General features: G+C 31.2%; 5 protein-coding genes across 5 annotated transcripts; 2 read left to right on the top strand and 3 right to left on the bottom strand.

Moving 5' to 3' along the window:
* Nucleotides 1-1588: 1588 nt before the first annotated feature.
* LOC123674450 (cuticle protein 19-like) lies at nt 1589-2784 on the bottom strand. Its single transcript, XM_045609293.1, has 3 exons — nt 2751-2784; nt 2585-2641; nt 1589-1888 (listed from the first exon to the last, which is right to left on the bottom strand). Exons 1-3 carry the CDS (start codon nt 2763-2765, stop codon nt 1589-1591), a joined length of 372 nt encoding a protein of 123 aa, XP_045465249.1. The 5' UTR covers nt 2766-2784.
* A 602-nt stretch (nt 2785-3386) lies between these two features.
* LOC123676395 (cuticle protein 19-like) lies at nt 3387-3985 on the top strand. Its single transcript, XM_045612274.1, has 3 exons — nt 3387-3431; nt 3583-3633; nt 3692-3985. The coding sequence occupies exons 1-3, from the start codon at nt 3417-3419 to the stop codon at nt 3983-3985; spliced, it is 360 nt and encodes a 119-aa protein (XP_045468230.1). The 5' UTR covers nt 3387-3416.
* A 2297-nt stretch (nt 3986-6282) lies between these two features.
* LOC123676394 (cuticle protein 19-like) lies at nt 6283-6989 on the bottom strand. Its single transcript, XM_045612273.1, has 3 exons — nt 6907-6989; nt 6774-6830; nt 6283-6634 (listed from the first exon to the last, which is right to left on the bottom strand). Exons 1-3 carry the CDS (start codon nt 6919-6921, stop codon nt 6335-6337), a joined length of 372 nt encoding a protein of 123 aa, XP_045468229.1. The 5' UTR covers nt 6922-6989; the 3' UTR covers nt 6283-6334.
* Nucleotides 6990-8719: 1730 nt separating this feature from the next.
* On the bottom strand, nt 8720-12801 carry LOC123674448 (adult-specific cuticular protein ACP-20-like). Its single transcript, XM_045609292.1, has 5 exons — nt 12787-12801; nt 12670-12729; nt 12314-12493; nt 9329-9385; nt 8720-9020 (listed from the first exon to the last, which is right to left on the bottom strand). Exons 1-5 carry the CDS (start codon nt 12799-12801, stop codon nt 8721-8723), a joined length of 612 nt encoding a protein of 203 aa, XP_045465248.1. The 3' UTR covers nt 8720.
* A 710-nt stretch (nt 12802-13511) lies between these two features.
* LOC123676393 lies at nt 13512-17517 on the top strand. Its single transcript, XM_045612272.1, has 3 exons — nt 13512-13845; nt 13904-14008; nt 16327-17517. The coding sequence occupies exons 1-3, from the start codon at nt 13831-13833 to the stop codon at nt 17398-17400; spliced, it is 1194 nt and encodes a 397-aa protein (XP_045468228.1). The 5' UTR covers nt 13512-13830; the 3' UTR covers nt 17401-17517.
* Nucleotides 17518-19045: the final 1528 nt, after the last annotated feature.

Genomic DNA, 19045 nt, shown 5'->3' with positions numbered 1-19045 from the left:
TTTCTTTGATTATTATATTCATTGCATTAGATTGAAATAGTTGTTTACGGTTGTTTGATCTAAAAAAGGTTTTTTCATTAAGGAGGAATAAAAATTTGGATAAATAGAGAGCTGTGAGTTTTTGACGAAGTCGATAATCTAAAATTTCAGCTATTTTCTCATTTAGACTCGTTTTTGTTGAAATTCGGGATCATAAATCTGAATTGCAAGAAGTGAACATGGGTGTCTCAAAGATCTTTTTTTGAGACCTTTAATAATTGTACAATATGTATGAATAGTTCATTTCTACATTTGCATCAAATCATTTCTAACAGAACGAATATAACCACAATATAATATCCATTTTTCTTTAACAAACTTTCTCGAGGTTTGGTCCGATTCATCGGGATTTTCAACGTTAATTATGAAAATAGTTTTGTTTCATTATATACCTTTGAATAACTACATTTGAGGAAATTAACTAGTTCTTCATTTTATGAATAGGTACAGTAACCCTTTTCTTCACTGAAATATGTAGAGATTTCAGAAACTTTCAAGTTAATTACATTTTCAAAGATTAGGTTCTAAATATTATGTTTATGTTCGATTAAAATGCACTAGACTCCATAGAATTGAAAGATTTTCATTCGCGATTAACTTCTATGACAATTTCTCACATAAAATACATTTTCTGGAAACTATAAATCAAAAATTTATTTGGTGAAGTGCAACCTAAAAGTGTCAAATAAGTTTTGTGTTGGTATTTTTTATAGAATGGGATAAAATTAGTGTAAGCTGAAGCTAATGGTACCATCAGGTTGGTAGAATATACCCGGACATCATTCTGGATTTAACGCTGTGGTGAAGACTGAAGAGTCATGCTTATATCATCCAGCTTTTTTTTTATGGTCACCATGGATAGACCAATGTGGAGGTCATGGGGAGAACTTCGAGTTGCAACTGCATTAACTCCATAATACAAAATCCAAAAAAATTACTTTGAAATAACTTTCAAAGAAGAGATAATACCAGCAGGATCACTTTGTCTGAGAGTAACAGTTGCCAAACTTTTACTGGAATGACCATTTTTTTTAACTGAAATTAATATTCGATTTTCAACGTTTCATTATCACATGAAATGAAAATATAACTAATTCATCAATCGATAAATCATTCGAGAACTTGTTTGAGAATATTCCCAGTATAATAAAAATTGATAAGTTGAAAATAAAATATTTCACAAAAAGAAAATATGGTTGATTTATTTTATCAAAGACATGCAAGTATTGATTCTGAAAAAAAATTACCAATACAAAAAATTCATTTGAGACTTCATATCCGCGTGATTAATTAATCTTTGAACATATCGCTTTATGTATGAAAGTAGGTAAAATAGCTATATGAAAGGTCTCTGCGATGGTTGAAAACTTATAAATTCGAAGATATTTCAAGTCAAACTTTGTCGTTTAAGACAATACATTGCTCAAAATTAAAGAATTTGAGACTGTTGTATTGGTTTTCAAGGAGGAATATAAGATCAAAGAAGAAATACTCAATTAACTCAAATTTCTTTATCCAATAATACAACAAAACAAAATGATTTTCAGAATCAGTGTTGGAAACCCCAATGGGTCACTCCAACAAAGCTATCTCCTCCATGTCCTCCATGATGAGCACCACCATGGTGACCATAATGAGCTGGATGATGAGCATGACCTATTCTCTTCACAACAGCGTTAAATCCAGAATGAGGTCCAGCAGTGTATTCCACCAACCTGGTGGTACCATCAGCTTCTTTCAAGGAGTAAGCTCCTTTAACGTGGTCTCCATCTCTATGTTCCCATTGAGATTTCACGTCATGAGTATGAGGATCATGTACACCATAGTCGAATTTATAATGGGCTGGAGCCTGAAAATTGATATTATTATAGAGAAAAAAAAAATTCTGATTATCTATAAAAATGAGGAAAACAGTGATGTGACGTTAGGTGCTTCAGAGCGCTCGCTCAATGACTCACCAATTGCACTCTTTGAGGTCATATAACTGTAGGTATTTTATATATATATATTTTTTTATCATAAGCTTTTTCGTATTCTGAACAAAATTTCTTCAACAAAGTAATACATGACGTTGTGTTGAAAATAGGTACGCTAATTTTTTTTTCCATGGGACATCACTCTGAAGATCAATTGGGTAATTGTTTTCCATAATGATTGAATTTCGGAAGTACATATTTTGAAAATTGGAAGACTAACTAAGAAGAGACAAGTTCAGACTTTCAACTTGTGTTCAGAAGACTGCAAAAGCGATTTAGTTGAAATTTTGCGTGCATATCTAGACTATAAATTACAAGTTTCGTGCAAAATTTCGTGTTGATAGTGGCTTCATAACCATTGCATATTGCAAATCCATGCAGAATATCTAAAAAAAAGGACTGACATGAAGTCAGGAGCTATTGACCAATAGAATATTGAAATGAATCGTACTCTAGGATGACTTGAAAATTCAATTTTTGGTCGATATACTGGTTCAAATCATGACAAAAGTTTTGAATTGTTAATTCTCAAAAATAATTGATGATGAAACAAGAAAAAAATTACTCACATGATGTTCATGATGAGGAAGGGCCAAAACTGCTGCAACACAGGCGGCTAAAAAAACCTGCAATAAAATTAGATGTATTAATTTTTTTCGAAAGAATCAAAATGAAAATTTGAGTTGTTTGATAAAATTGAATTAAACTTTGTATTGAAAATTTTTTATGACTAACCAGTAGAGAATTCATTGTAGAGGTTGTTACAACTGGTAACTGCTGATGAATGATTACAATCGATTTGGAGTTAATTTATATATCAAATTATTTTACAGTCACAGATAGGTATATTTCATGAGGAACAGAAATAATTGATGAAACCAAACGTTGACGAAATTTCATTCGAATTTTCGAATGATTTCGTAGTTTCTGGCCCAGTTCATTTGACATAGTGCTAATGAGTTACTACCGTTACCTCAATTGGTGATGCACGAGTGATCAGATCCATAAAGTGACCACAGTTATTCACAATATATTACGGTGGTACATGAATGTGCATTCTAGATCAAATATTTCTTCAGATTTTGAAGAAAAGCTTGAAAAACTAATCCAAATTATATTGTATCTATATGTATATTTCAGTCAAAGGAGAATTTTTAAATGATGTTTAAACTCGTTATGGTCCAAATACCTCATTAAAGTTGGGATGCAAAAACACAATGTTATTTCAAATAAGACAAAATAATTGTAAGTGTGAAAGGCAACATCGGCAAATTTATTGTTCAAGTTGAGTAGAGATTATGCGTTTAGGCAGAGTTTTTGTATCGAAATATTAAAATTACTGATATATAAGTCGAATTTAGGTTTTCTGAGTTATCATTCAACACAACTTGAAGAAGAAACATGTTCAAGTCAATTGTGAGTACAGATTCTCAAAACAAAATTACTAAATTTGTAGTTAATTCTTCAAATGATATGAGTTTAATATTATGAATGTAGTATGTGTTATGAAATAGAGTAGAATGCAATATCATAATGAGTATATTGAAGGTGTAATTTTATTTTATAGGCTATCCTATCTGTTGCCTGCTTGACTGTTTTTGCTCATGAGGAACACCATGTAAGTGCAATTTTGAATGCAGTTACTGGAATATTGTATTCACTTCTTGTTTGTTCAGACACCAGCCCATTACAAATTCGACTATGGAGTACATGATCCTCATACTCATGACGTGAAATCTCAATGGGAACATAGAGATGGAGACCATGTGAAAGGAGCCTACACCTTGAAAGAAGCCGATGGTACCACTAGGTTAGTGGAATATAGTGCTGGACCTCATTCTGGATTTAACGCTGTTGTGAAGAGAATAGGTCATGCTCATCATCCAGCTCATTATGGTCATCATGGTGGTGCCCATCAAAGTGGACATGGAGGAGACAGCTTTGTTGGAGTAACACATTGGGGTTATTAACTTTGAGTATTGAAAATATATAATTTGTTATTATTTTGTCAATAAAAAATTGTACACTATCTATATGTTTTATTATAATGGTGCCCAACTGTGATGAAGGAATACTGGAGAGTTACAGATTTCTTGAAAAAGTCAAACATTATTTTATATAGTCCTCTTCAAATGATCTACATTCACATGAGAATTCATTGAAATTTCTTAAGTCGTGAATGATGTTTTTGATGAAATGTTCATTTCCGAAGAATCCGACTCTTCAAATAAACAAAATATCTGGCAAAAAAGTGTGTATTGTATAAAATTGTATTCATGCACTCCTTCACATTTTTGCATTACAATCTTTGTATTAACCAAATATAAGGAATAAAGATATCAGATTTGACATGTCATATGTATCCATTATAGAAGTTTATCGTTTTTGGCAACTTTTGTTCAATTTTTCAGAAGACACCCTTTTTTATGGAATCTCTAAAAATTATCGACAGCGAATTATCGCAAGAGTGTCTATTGAATGCATTATAATACAGGGTGGCCATTTGAAAACGAAACAGACGAGATTACAGACGAAATAAAGTTTTTCGATAGAAATGCTCGGACAGGTCGATTTCTGTTTCGAGGGGAACCACTTCATTTTCAAATACTTAGTTAAGAATATTTCAAAAACTAATGCATAAAATGAAAAAACAATTACTGTGCTGAAATCAGTATAAAAATACCTTTCAAATGAGGTATCACTCACCACATCTTCCCTATTCAAAATTTGGGGGTGAGGGTTGTAGTAGCAAGGGTTGAAGCGCTATGCGTCCGTAACCTACATCTTAAGTTGTCCCCCTCGAAACAGAAATCGACCTATCCGAGCATTTCTATCGAAAAACTTTATTTCGTCTGTAATCTCGTCTGTTTCGTTTTCAAATGGCCACTCTCTATATTGTTTTCAGAATCAGTTAAAAAACATGTGCATTTCACAAGATAATAATAATAATAATAATAATAATAATAAGTTTATTCACCAAAAAAATGTTTTACATAGATAACAAAAGAACAGTTGAGATGTAAATAAACATTGAAATCCCACTAAAACTAAAGTTGCGCGTGGGTTTTGCACAGTTAAATTTACAGTATTTCTTATATATTATGTATATGATATCTACAATACTTGACATTTAACCTATTTTAGATACAACTACGAGAAAAAAAATCTAACAACAAACAAAATTTTTAAATAATTTGTGGATTTACATATTCGAGTTGACATTTTATATATTGATCCATACGATAGAACAACAACATAAACATGGAAAAAAGTCTGTTAGTCGATCAGAGATCGAACTAGATCTCTATTCAAGTTAAGCACGTAGTTTTTTAATTTTTTTTTCAACATGTAACAAGAGTTTATATTTATTATATTTATTTTTTGATGTACCTATTATTGGATAATTTAATTTATATATTCCTTATATGTACAGAAGAACTGTACGTTTAACAAGATGTATTATTGGATAATTTATTTCATGTATTCCTCATATGTACACAAGAACTCTATGAAGTGGGGAGAACAAGAGATATTTTTAATTCTAGTGATACGATACTGATTCATTAATTGATGACCATTTCCATTTGTAGAGTCATTTTTCAACTGAAAAGTGAAGGTTTGGATAGGTGTTTTTTATTTTGAGAAAAAATAAATATGGTATATTTCCAAGCTAATGTTGAAATTTTTATTATTTATGAATAATTTTTTGTCGCTTAGTATTTTCATTAGTTTTTATAATAAGCCCGCCGAATAGACACAACTGAATCGATTGAGACTATTTTCATAAAATCCGAAAGATACAGCCAATTGGACGAAAATATATATCTAAAGCCCTGATACTCAGAACGTCAGGGTTAAAATCAAAGGTATAGGTATACTTTAGACACTTGTCAGATTTTGTCTCAACTTCTCCTATTTATACTATCGATTTTCATTTTCGACGGAAATTAGGTAATAGACAACGAAACTATCAAGTTACAGTGTCTCCAAAGTTATTTCATTGATGTCACCGAAACCAAAAGCTCTTTAGATGTTAGAGAATAGCATATATTCTTATATTATATTGTGAGGATGTAATTGGAGATATCTATAGAAGCATTTTTGAAACTCATCGACATTTATAAATTATGGCGTACCTATTGGTGTAGATGACAATAAATGATGTACCTTATACATTTTTCGAAGGCTTTGTAATTACTGTTTTCTGTAAGAAACTCGCAGCACTTTTCGAATCACAGTATTCAATGCAAATTAAAAGAGGAATTACTTCTTCAACATTTTTTATTCAACAATATAACAAAAATAGATCACTATCAAAGTTAATGTTGGAAACCCCAATGTGTCACCCCAACAAAACTGTCTCCTCCATGTCCACCTTGATGAGCACTTTCATGATGACCATAATGAGCTGGATGATGAGCATGGCCTATCCTCTTCACAACAGCGTTAAATCCAGAATGAGGTCCAGCAGTGTATTCCACCAACCTGGTGGTACCATCAGCTTCTTTCAAAGTGTAGGCTCCTTTCACGTGGTCTCCATCTCTATGTTCCCATTGAGATTTCACGTCATGAGTATGTGGATCCTGTACACCATAGTCGAATTTGTAATGTGCTGGAGTCTAAAAAATGGAACTTTCTGAGTGGGAGAAAACTCTAAATGATTAATATTACTATTGTATTTTTCAAAACGTAGGTACATATTCATTCTTTAAATTGAGTTATCGATGAGGAAATGTGACGAGTAAAAAAATTACTTACATGATGATCATGATGGGGAAGAGCTAAGACTGCTACTATAAAAGCTGATAGAATTACCTGTAATGAAATTACATTCAGTTTCTTTTGAAATAATCGAAATAATCAGTTCATTGAAATTTTTGCGATTACTTACCAAAAGAGAGTTCATTGTAGTGGTTGTTACAACTCTTAACCGTTGATGAATGATTCTTATCAACGTGGAGTTTATTTATATATTCTAACACACTCCAGTGACGAACATTTCTTATTCGTGGAATACAAATACTGCTAAAATCATTGGTAAAAACGAAGCTTTGATGAAATTCGATATAAATTTCGAATGATTTCATAGTTTCTGGCCCAGTTCTGATGACATAAAGTCAATAAGATAATATTATCTCAATTAGTGATGCACGAGTGATCAGATGCATGAAGTGACCACAGTTACTCACAATGTGTTACGGCGACGGTAAACTTGGTAACATAATGGTTACATTAGAAGAATTTCGTCAATCTCTGTCCTGGAACTTGATACATTTCTTACTAACATATTTGCATATGTACAGTGATGATGGAAAGATTTTTCAATACTTCGGTAACTAAATTAATGACAAATTTCATTCAAATTAATGGAATTATGCCCGATTATCAGAAAATTATGTTAGTTCTTTAGAAATATTTCTAAGGTATCATTGAAAATTTGCAAATCGTTTATCGTCTCTCGATAATATCTAGTTATTTCGTCTTATTAATTCAATATTTCACATTTACACTTGGTTTTTGTTTTTGCATTGAATCGAACAAAAATTTCTTGATAATCATAACTTTTTGAGTAATTGCAAATTTATAAATTGGAATGATCAGAGTTCGTATTATTCAAGCTGCATTTTTAATCGTACCTACTGAATTTTAATTACTTCTTAATTGCCTGTAATAACTTAATCAGCTGAAATATACTAACTGACAAAAAAACTGCAACACAATATTTAAGTAACAAAAATTGTTTACATGAAAAAATCTTCACGATTTTTTTCTTCAAATTCAATCATTTACTCCTTGCTATACTATCTATGTTTTACCAAAAAAAAAATTAAATTGGGCGTTGCACTTTTTTTTTCAGTTAGTAGATATATTTACAGAGATGATAATATCACTTGGGTTTTAATTACCTTGTATTCATTGAAGTTTTGGAATTATTATTGATTTAATTTTTTGCAATTGCGTCTACAGATATTTGGTCAAAAAGAAACCTGCTTTCTAGTTCTAATACAGAAAATATATGAAAACAAATAAAAAATAAAAGATTCTCACAAATTTCTTTAGTAACAGTATAAAACCATAGCAAACAGTTGGTAACCTTATGACACTCATACAAAAATTTTTATTATCCATGATTCTCAACGATCTTTATGGCGACCATAGTGAGCCAAAACATGCGTTCATTCTAACCTAACCTACCCTAACCTAACCTAATGACACTCATACAAAAATTTTTATTCTGCATGATTCTCAACGATCTTTATGGCGACCATAGTGAGCCAAAACATGCGTACATTCTTCATTACTAATTGGATTTATTTTCATCCTGTTTCTCTCTAGTTCAGTTAAAGTCTTTGGGTCTAGTCTAACTAAAATTAATAAAAAGTAATAATTTCTTCATGCAACACAATTGTATTGTGTGTAAGTCCATCTATTCAGTTAATAACTTAACGCTTTTGAATATATACTAAAAACCATTCATAATTTATTGCTGGAATTCCCTGTATCGTGGTTGATAACAAATTATACTTTTGGGAGGCCCCATAGAGGCTAGGAATCAGAATATAATATAATCAACACGGGATCTACCTCTTATATGAATAAGGATTTTTTCAAACAAATATTTAGTCATTTCGAAAAATAAAATAATAATTAATTTTCTTAAATTTCTTTATTCAATAGTATAACAAAACAAAATAATTGTCAGAATCAGTGTTGGAAACCCCAATGAGTCACTCCAACAAAACTATCTCCTCCATGTCCAGCATGATGGGCTGCTCCATGGTGACCATAATGAGCTGGATGATGAGCATGACCTATTCTCTTTACAACAGCGTTAAATCCAGAATGAGGTCCAGCAGTGTATTCCACCAACCTGGTAGTACCATCAGCTTCTTTCAAGGTGTAAGCTCCTTTTACGTGGTCTCCATCTCTATGTTCCCATTGAGATTTCACGTCATGAGTATGAGGATCATGTACACCATAGTCGAATTTGTAATGGGCAGGAGCCTAATAAAATGTTTCCTTTTTTGTAATGGCAATATTAATTAGCAAATAAGATATTCGAAAGAAAGAACCCAAATGATCACAAAATTTCGAAACAATTTTAAACATATATTTGATTGATTCGGTCTTCACTTGATGGAAATTCATTTTAAATAAATAATAATACACTGCTGATTTCCACAAAATTTTGTGGAAATCAGCAGTGTATTATTATTTAATTTTAAACATGTTTATGGTTTTTTCAAATAATGAGTTACCGAGTTTTGGGATTCTAATTTTTTAATAGAAACTATTATTATACGACAACTTACATGATGTTCTTCATGAGCAAGGACAGCAGCAGAAAAAATTGAGAAAGAGAAGATGACCTGAAAAATGATTCAGTAAGTAAATTGCACCAAAAATATTTTTCTATTTTCGTTTAAAATGTCGCTTTCTCCACAGAGAAAGACACGAATATTATTAATTATACAACAAATTTAAACATGTTTGTTGGTTGACTATAACATTGAATGATAATAAATGGACTAATTCCCCTATTTTATATTATGTCGATTGATTTCTTAAAGTAACAAAAAATGTCTATGAATTCCAATGTATCAACCAAATTTTAGCGTTACATAACTTTGTTGATTTTACCTGTGCCTATCCATGATTTGGCAAAACAATCGATATTTCATAAGGTGTACGCAGATATTTTATTGACCAATTACTTTCCATATTAATTGGGTATGAAGGAGATTTGTTATTGCTAAATATGAATTGACTTGCTCCGATTCTGATATTCGGATGGGAATTAAAATAATTCGAATAAATTTTTGCGTAGAGTTTTGAATAGTGAAGAAATTGAAAACCTTTATTATATAAATATTTCAAAATGAACTCACACTAGATAATTGGGTATTAATTTTTGAGGACTCGTTCCCCAAACACAGATTTAGGTATATAATTTCGTTACGATGCCAGTATTTTTCGAATTATTAGCTGGAAATAGAGATTCATCAAGCAAAGTCACATGACATTTTAACCAACTACTTGACTTGAAAATCAAGCTCGTGAAATATTACATATTTGAATTTGACTTCACTTGATTTCTGACATTTATTGCTTGACTTGACATCAAGCTACCTGATATTACTTGATATTGATATGCACGCGTAGCACATCATATATTTCTGCAATCTCGTGCGCGATCAGAATAAATGACTTTATTAGTAGTTTTCTCAAATTTCTATGGAATCTTTTGGTAGATTTTGGTAGTTTCAGAAATCTGAAAGCTAGAGTCACATTGAAAATAAAGGTTTGAAAAACTATTGAAATTAATTCATGTTTTTATTCAATATGAAAAAACTCGGAAGAAAAGAATATTAGAAACAAGAAAAATATATAGAATTCATTCAAAAAATATTACACTCTTACATATATGTAATTATATAAAAAACAAAAAAGGATGGAATTTTTTCTTAGGAAAAAACAAAACGAATTTCGCCGAAGCGGCAAATATTGCAGGGTGGCATTTTCTACTTTTTTCGATAAATCGGAATGCCTAGAAGTACCTAGGTATTGAATAAATTTATTTAATTTCACAGATGATTTTTTATATCAAATTAACTAGGGTTGGGAGTGGCCGCATTCGAATGTAAAATAATGGTTCATCCGCATCATCCGATTGTTTTATTCAATCATATTAAAAAAAAAAAAACAAAATGTCCAATTGTTTTATAAAATCAAAACTAAACCCGCAGGGCCTGCTCTAGGGGGGCGGAAAATATTGGAGGGTGGCATTTTCTATTTTTTCCAAGAAATCGGAATTCCTAGAAGGATGGATTGATTTGAGATTGAAAAACTACTACTTGGGGTTGGCAGGGTTGGCAGGAAGACATCGCCCAGCGATATGCCCACCCATTGCAAACTTTTATACACACTTCTGTTTTATATGAATTTGCAATGAAGAGTTCTAATAATAATAATACTACTTGACTTGAGTTTGACTAGAAATCAAGCCAAGCTCAAGCCGGGTAGCTTGAAAATCAAGCCAAGTCGTGAACCCCTATCTGGAAATGATCTCTGATCAATCCGTGGTCAAATTCAATTATTTCCGTCCGTAAATCAGTCAACTGGGTAACATTAAAACTAGAAATTCTCAGTATAGATAAAGTTCAACAAGGGTTTTCGTAAATAGAACTGTTCCTTTTTTTCATTGTTTCGAAAAGTAGAATGAGTGTCTGAAGCTTCATGCAAAATTTCGTGTTGATGGCATCACAGAATCAGAAAGAACTATATTATGGAAAAATACTCAATATAATGTTGTTATAGATATATATTACAATTTCGAGCTTCGTGAAAATGAAAATTTCGTGTCTATTCCTTTATCGGAACCATAGAAAATTTAAGAAGAAAATAAAAAAATAACAAAATTTCAGTGACAACAGAATCGGCCGATTTGAAATTTTGCGCGTAGATGAATAAAAACAAATTCATACTTAATGCGAAATTTTTGGTAAATCGCTTCTATGGCATTATAGAAAAGTGAAGTAGAATATCGAAAAATACCCAATATTTTCGTAACTATACATCGGACTATTTAGTTACATATATACATAATAAATTATAATTATAGGAGTTGATTAGCTGGAACCGATGATTTTAACAAAATTCTTTGCAGTTTTGCTCCATGTGTCAACCAGTTGTGGCCAATAACAAAGCATGATTCAAATAATAAAAAAAAATATTTCGAAGCATGTTATCTTAATATTTATTAGGTTACGAAGTCTATTTCTTATTATGAATCTATATTATAAGTAGATATTGGAGAATTATATAAGTTTTTATGTACTCATCATGAGTCTCTTATCCCTCCGTGAGATCTCTGGAAAAACAATGACTTCCACGAATTCGGTAGTCCATATTTACTTTTTAGTAAAATTTTCAATAACAATTAATCCTTTGGACTATTGAGTGTAGAGTTATCTCGACTCTTGAGATTTTTCTAATGTGCATGGGAACATCAGTTCATTGAAGGCAGACATTAAAAGCTGCATTAACGAAATATTATGTTATGTTTGTTTTCGTTGGAGTTTTCAATATTACAAATTGAAAAAATGAATATAAAAAAACTTTTCCAACTTTATTTGCTACAAAATGAAATATAAAAATTCTTTGGTACCTATACTATCTAGAAAATTCACAACCCTATTCAGTCGAAACAACATATGTAGTTGTTACTCCTTTTACTCCTTGAAGATATATCAGTGACCATGGTGAATTGGATGTTGAGCATGGCCTATTCTCTTTACAACAGCCTGAAATCCTGTGTGAGGTCCAGCGGTATATTCAACAATCCTATAAGTGCCATCAGCCTCTTGTAAAGTATAAGCTCCTTTAACGTAGTGACCATGTCTTTCCTCCCATTGTGATTTTATGTCCTTAGTGTGAGGATTATGTACACCATACTCGAATTTATAATGGACTGGAGCCTGAAATAATGAATGTTAATTGAAAAAAAATAATTAAAATGCTGCAAATTTAAAAATTTTCCTGCAATTTTTAATCGAACATCAAACCTCAATTCAGAATCAGAGAAAAAAGGAATTTATATGCTTATATATGGATTAGATATGGATTGATCAAATAATAAAATTGAAATGCGTACATGTTGCTTTTCATGATGTCCTCCCATAACCAATGATACAAAGAAGATGAAAAGGATTATCTGAAAAATAAATCAAAGTTAATTAATTGCAATGCATCTTAAGTTCACAATACTTACAGCTTGTGTTTTCATTTTGATTTCGTGATGATTTTGCTACTACTGACTGAATATCTTAGTCAACCAACTTTATATACCTAGTTACATTTTTTGATTAAAATATTTCAATACTGTGATGCAATATAAGAAAAGCAGATGAAATTGAGCGGTAAATTTCATTTCATAACTTTAAATACTGCCCTGGTTTCAATGAGGTATCTGATATTGAGTACTACAACTAATTTACTATGTTAATTATAGAGATTCTCACCGCAGTTTTATGAATGTTATTGTGGTTGAAATGTATCAAATTTTGTAGAATTTCTCTTGTTTTATAGGTAATAAAGCGTGAAACTCTAGGTATTATATTGGTATGAAGCAGCTTGGTTTAAGGCTGCATCTAAGAAAAAAAAGGTTTACGAATTTTGCGATCCATTTTGATTTCAGTTATTCTGAGGATCAAATATTTTAGGTCGTTCCAGAACAGATCACTCTATTAGTCTCAATCTCTATCATGGTCTCAAACGATATTTTCGATACGTCTGAATATTTAAACCTTACTTGTTTACTAATTTTTCAAGGAGAATTTTCCGAATTTTTTTTTTGGTTTACGAAATTTTCCATCTTATCATTCATTTGAATAATTTGATTGTATTATTTATAACTGTAATACAACTTAGTTTTCCTTCAATTACGTTTACGTACAAAATATCTGATTTTAATTAGTGGGTACTCTTATTTCGCCTAAAGAATTCCACCAGTGTTACAAAAAGCCTTCTTCTGAGTGCTCACCTATCTTCGAATTGTAATTCGGTCACCAATAGCATATTCTTGCTCAAAATGTACTTGAGCTGATAATCTTGAAATATGTGAACGAAATATAATTAATTTTCGTCAAAAATTGAGACACCTGAATTTCGAATAATAAGTTGATTTCTGAACACGTTTTAATGATATACTTTTCCTATTAATCTATAAAAGGAGACAACGAGAGCAATTCGATCAGTGGTGTGTGGTGTTACCGAAGTGTTCGATTTATTCCGTTGATGTAATCATAATTTACTTATGTTCGCGTTTTTGGTCAGTAGATTATTGGAATTTTTTGTATTATATGTGGTAATTATTTTATTGTGTTTAGGTTGTTCTCCTTGCGCCTTTTTTGGTAGCGGGAATAGAGTTGGGACCAAATTCTGGACTTAACTATAACCTTAATCAGGAATATGCACACTCCTACGAAGACTATGTAAGTTATAATTATAATTTATTTGTTGGTCGAAAATTTAATTTATCTAAATAAAAAACTCTCTCACCGAACCTTCATCATGTTATGTGGCTCAACAAGTATAAATGTAACAGATCTTATAGAAAAACGCTTTTGAGTTAGGAAAAAATAGTTTTATTGAATATCTTCTATGAGGAAAAACTTGGAAAAATCAAGCTAACACTTTTTGGCATGCCTTTTCGATTCCTTATATTCATCACGAAGGTGTGGTGAAATCAACTCTCAATAATTTTCATCAGACCTTTTCGATGCATCCATATTTTTCAAAAGGAGAAAAAAAATCAAGAAAGCTTTTTCTACATGTAACTTTTTGTTTTTTTAAAATTGCTAGTTTTATTACAAAAATTAGATCATGTTCAGATTTTTTCCGCATACATTTGTAGAGTAGTTTCAAATTATTGAGACAATTGAGTAGGCTACTGAAATAAAAAAAGTCATTATCAAGTACAGTTTCCAACTTGAAAGGAATATAATGGAAAATTGTATGAAATTTAAGTTATCGAGCTTAGTTAGTTATCCGAAAAAGATAAAAAAATCTGAATTATGTATTTTAAATATTATAGACATTCGGAAAAACTCGAGAAAAACTACACCCTATTCACATTTGAATATTTTTTTATGTATCTTTATCACTCACAATTCGTGAAGTAACTCTTGCCGTCTCACTTGAATATCACAGTCTCCAGGAGAGTCACGGGTACACTAGAATTATTTTTGAGTTAGTAAGAAAAAATTATTCAAAACTGTGTTTTATCGGCAATTTGAGAAAAAAAATACTTAGTTGTTTGTTACTTGTCAAACTCGCTTAGGAAATTTGTGTATATTCAGTTGAAACTGGGCTAAGTATCAATTTTAAATCTTTGGTTGGCCAATAAGTGACATTCACTTCCAAGCTGCTACAAATGATTTATATTTAGGGCAGAGTTTGAAGAAGCATTATTCAGTATATATATATATATAAGACAAATTCTTATAAGTTGAAAGGGAATTAAATAAAACAATTGTGTTGCTCTGAAAACAAAGATTATAATAATACAATTACATTGTTCACCTAACTAGCCAACATACCTGAAAACAAAGAAACGACAATTAAAGTTTCTATTCCAAACAATTCCCTTTCTATATGAATTTGAAATGAAAGATCTAAAGGATATTGTTGATATTGTTCAGTATGTTGCCTAGTAACAATAATTGTCATAGGATTAAGTATTCAATATAACTCTGGCCTTGGCACCATAGACTCTGTCTATGGTAGTTAAAAATTAGCACAATCTATGGGGTAAGATTAGAATTGAAGAAATATAATTTCTTTACATATAACAAAAAATTTTTTCAAAGGAATGGAAAAACCTGTAGAGGATCATAACTTTTAAAATACATACATCAGATTTTTAAAATATTATGACTGGGCCACCTGTATAGTACAGTAAGATAAATTTCTGAGATCAGAGGTCAATGTATAGAAATTTTAATATGGAATTTCTTACAAATTCTATGATCTTGGGATAAATCACTAAACTGCATAATAAAATACAGAAAACAGTAGAATTTTTGGATAAATTTCATATACTTAATTTGAATTTCTCTCAGCAAATAAGTAGAAATTGGCTCACTATTTTTAATCACAAAGCTCCAAAACCTACCAAATAAATTCTAAAATTATTAAAGTACAAGAATTCATTTTTCCATTGATCAGTAAGAACAAAAGCAATACCTTACAATAATTGTCCCATTTCTAAATTAAAATAGGGTTTATTTTCTTCTGAGTGCAATAAAATTCTTGAATTTTATCCGTAATTCACCGCCCACTTTTTTTTGGACATATAACTTGATTAAGTTAATTAATTTAAAGATCCCAAAGTAGAACAAATTTGAATAATTTCGAAATTATATTACTTTTGTCACCAATTCAATGCGAATACGTACCTTTCTCTTTGCCGAATAATAAATGATAGGCGATATATATGCATTAAGAACGATATCGTACAGCTACGTTCAGAAAATTGGTTTGGTTTCGACTTCTCCCATTCATACCAAAATATACAAATTTAATTAGTTTTTTCTTGGGTAGTAAGTAGTAATTATTGTCACCGCAGGCAACACTATTCTCCAACCCTAAATTATTTCACGTTTTGGTTTCGAAATACGATTTTGTCTATTTTTGACACTCTCGACCTTCCTATTAAATACATACCGTCCTTTCTCAAGCAACTTGGTCAACCTTCTACAACTTAGTCCCATAGCCCTTACCTTGACATACTGATACATTTTTTTTTCAGAAACCAAGGGATTACAAATTCGAATACGGAGTATCAGATCCTCATACAGGTGATCACAAATCCCAATGGGAAATTAGGGAGAATGGCGTAGTGAGAGGAGAGTATCGACTACTCGAACCTGATGGTACCACAAGGATCGTTCAGTACACTGCCGATGATCATCACGGTTTCAGAGCAACAGTGAAAAAAATTGGACATGCAGTTCATCCTGAAAGTATTCAGCATGCAACGACCTCTCATAGCACCCCAATTATACCACAAATAGTTCCTAATTACGACTCAGAACCTGACTACAAAACCTACGACGGTTCAATAGAAAACTATAGGAATATTCTACCTTACGGAAATGAACCTAGTATTCGAAATTATGTACAATATCCAGCGGTATCAACATTACCTCAAGGGGAATCATATAGCGTTCCTAAAGAGGTGCCTTCACAGCATGCTATCCCACTGCAAATCTCTTCTGAAGGATCACCACATCATTTATTAGCAGAAAACTCTGGAATTGAACCATATAGCATTTCCACCGGTGTACCTTTACAGCATTCTATCCCAGTGCAAACTTCTTCTGAAGGAATATCACTTCATTCATTAGCAGAACACCTCGGTTTTGAATCTACATTGCAGAAAGAGTCATATAGTATTCCCAACGTTGTACCTTCACATAATCTAATACCTGTTCAAATTTCCTCTGAAGGAATTATAAAAAATCAACAATATGTTTCCAGTCAACCACAGAATTCAGTTTTGCAAGAACAAGTACCATTAGATCCTATCAAACTTATTTCTCCTATTCAAATGCAGCAACAGTTATATTACTCATCTCCAGTTTCTGATAATGTTGGCTACCCATTACCAATTCAAGTTGAGAATAGGGGTTATCACGAAAGAAATTACGTTATTGCAAATAATCAGCAGTACCAACCAATATTGGGACCTCAAACAATTGGCATCAGAATCGATCATCCTCACGGAGAATCTTCTTCTTCTTACTATGGCACAACTGGAAATTCTGAAGATGATAGAGAGTATAAAAGCCATGGAGTTTCGAGGGAAATATCAGGCTGGTGATTCGAATAAAATATATAATAGTAGTAAAAGCGAAGTTTGCGATGAGAGTATTTTTATATATTGAGTTATAAATATAAAATAATATAAATTAGTTCAATAAATGTTATTGTTGCGTTCCTGGATAGTTTTCACTAACCTACTTGAATAAAACTAGCCAATAATCCAAATTTTGATTTTATCTTTGAAAATTTGGATGATACCAATTTTTGCAAGCTTTTTCAGGGAAAAAACAGGTTGTTTGTTTGTCCCAATGTAGGTTATTTTCGAATTTTGAACGAAAATTGTTTTGAAATGTTCGAGTTCGACTTACCAATGAAGAATTTGAGGGTCAAATTTTTAACCATTTGAAGGTAGGATTGAAGAATGAAAAGATGCATTAAAAAAAAAATTCAATAGACACATTCAACAATTCAATCTGAAATAGAGTGATTTGAAAGCATCATATACTGCGTTCATGATTTGGTCTCGATATATGACATAATTATACCAATAAAAGGTTGAACAACATTTTGTTGAAAGTATCATTCAATGTTTTCATGGTATACCACTTTGCAGGTTACATTTTAAATTAAAAGTTATTGGCGTGAGAATTTAAAAACTTGTTCAGAAACGCATGACTACACATCAGTCCTTTTATCTTTGAAAAAAACCGTTAATTTTTCATTTATAATTCATTATGATACAGCTCTTTTTATGTTTGACATCTCTGCTAATGTTTTTTCACAAACCCCTTTGAATGAGATATCAAGGGAGGAGCTCATGGTGGATTTTTTCAAATATCTAAGGACATAGATCATCATTGGAGGACGCAGTGTGCCATCCTGAGATGAGATTAGTGATTGATGTGCTATTTGACAATCCATTCTTTAGTTTTTATAAATATTTTATATGTTTGTTTATTATAGGTGTCCAAGATAATTTTTCTTCTAATTATAGAGTAGTCAATCCGGAAATTGATTGAAATCCCACTTAATTGCTCCAATTCCATTAGATTAATGATTGTTTTTAATGAACAGAAGCTATTTTCGAAGGAGTGTGGTCTTCTTCGCGATCCCTTTTTTGAACAACGTCTTAATTAAGACCGACCAAATTTGCAGTTTTAATTTGGATTTCATGCTTGTTTTATATCGAGAACATCTTCATTAAGTCTTCTCTGATTTGATTTCGACTTGGTGTTGTCGGCTCAAAGTCGAAAAATAAAATAAACGAAATATGTTAGTTTAATTGTAATAGGAAGGACATCGATACGTTTCTTTTATCATTATTAACGAAGATTGATTTATTTCAATTGAGTCAATCAAAATAATAATAATGATGTTATCATTTAAATGATTGCTTCCAAATCTAATTGATAACTGCATTTTACTTGTTACTGAAACTAAGAACCATTTCTTGGGACGAAAAAACATTGATAATAAGAATAATACTCACGAAAATAGCTTTGTCATACAGTCACTAATTAATTTGATACCTCAGTTTATTATTCCTGTTGTTGAATTGTATGCCATTTCAAGCCTCCTTTGATTATTTAATTTGAAGTATTTCAACATGCCTGTAACGATATGCGCAATAATTTATGGTTATTTTCATGAAAAGCATTGGTTCAACAATTCCTAGGAAATTTCCATGTAAAAAAAATATTTTC

This window comes from Harmonia axyridis, chromosome 3 (assembly GCF_914767665.1).
Source record: "Harmonia axyridis chromosome 3, icHarAxyr1.1, whole genome shotgun sequence".
NCBI lineage: Eukaryota > Metazoa > Arthropoda > Insecta > Coleoptera > Coccinellidae > Harmonia > Harmonia axyridis.
Note: the sequence above shows the minus strand (reverse complement) of the source record. Positions and strands in the feature narration are given on the sequence as shown.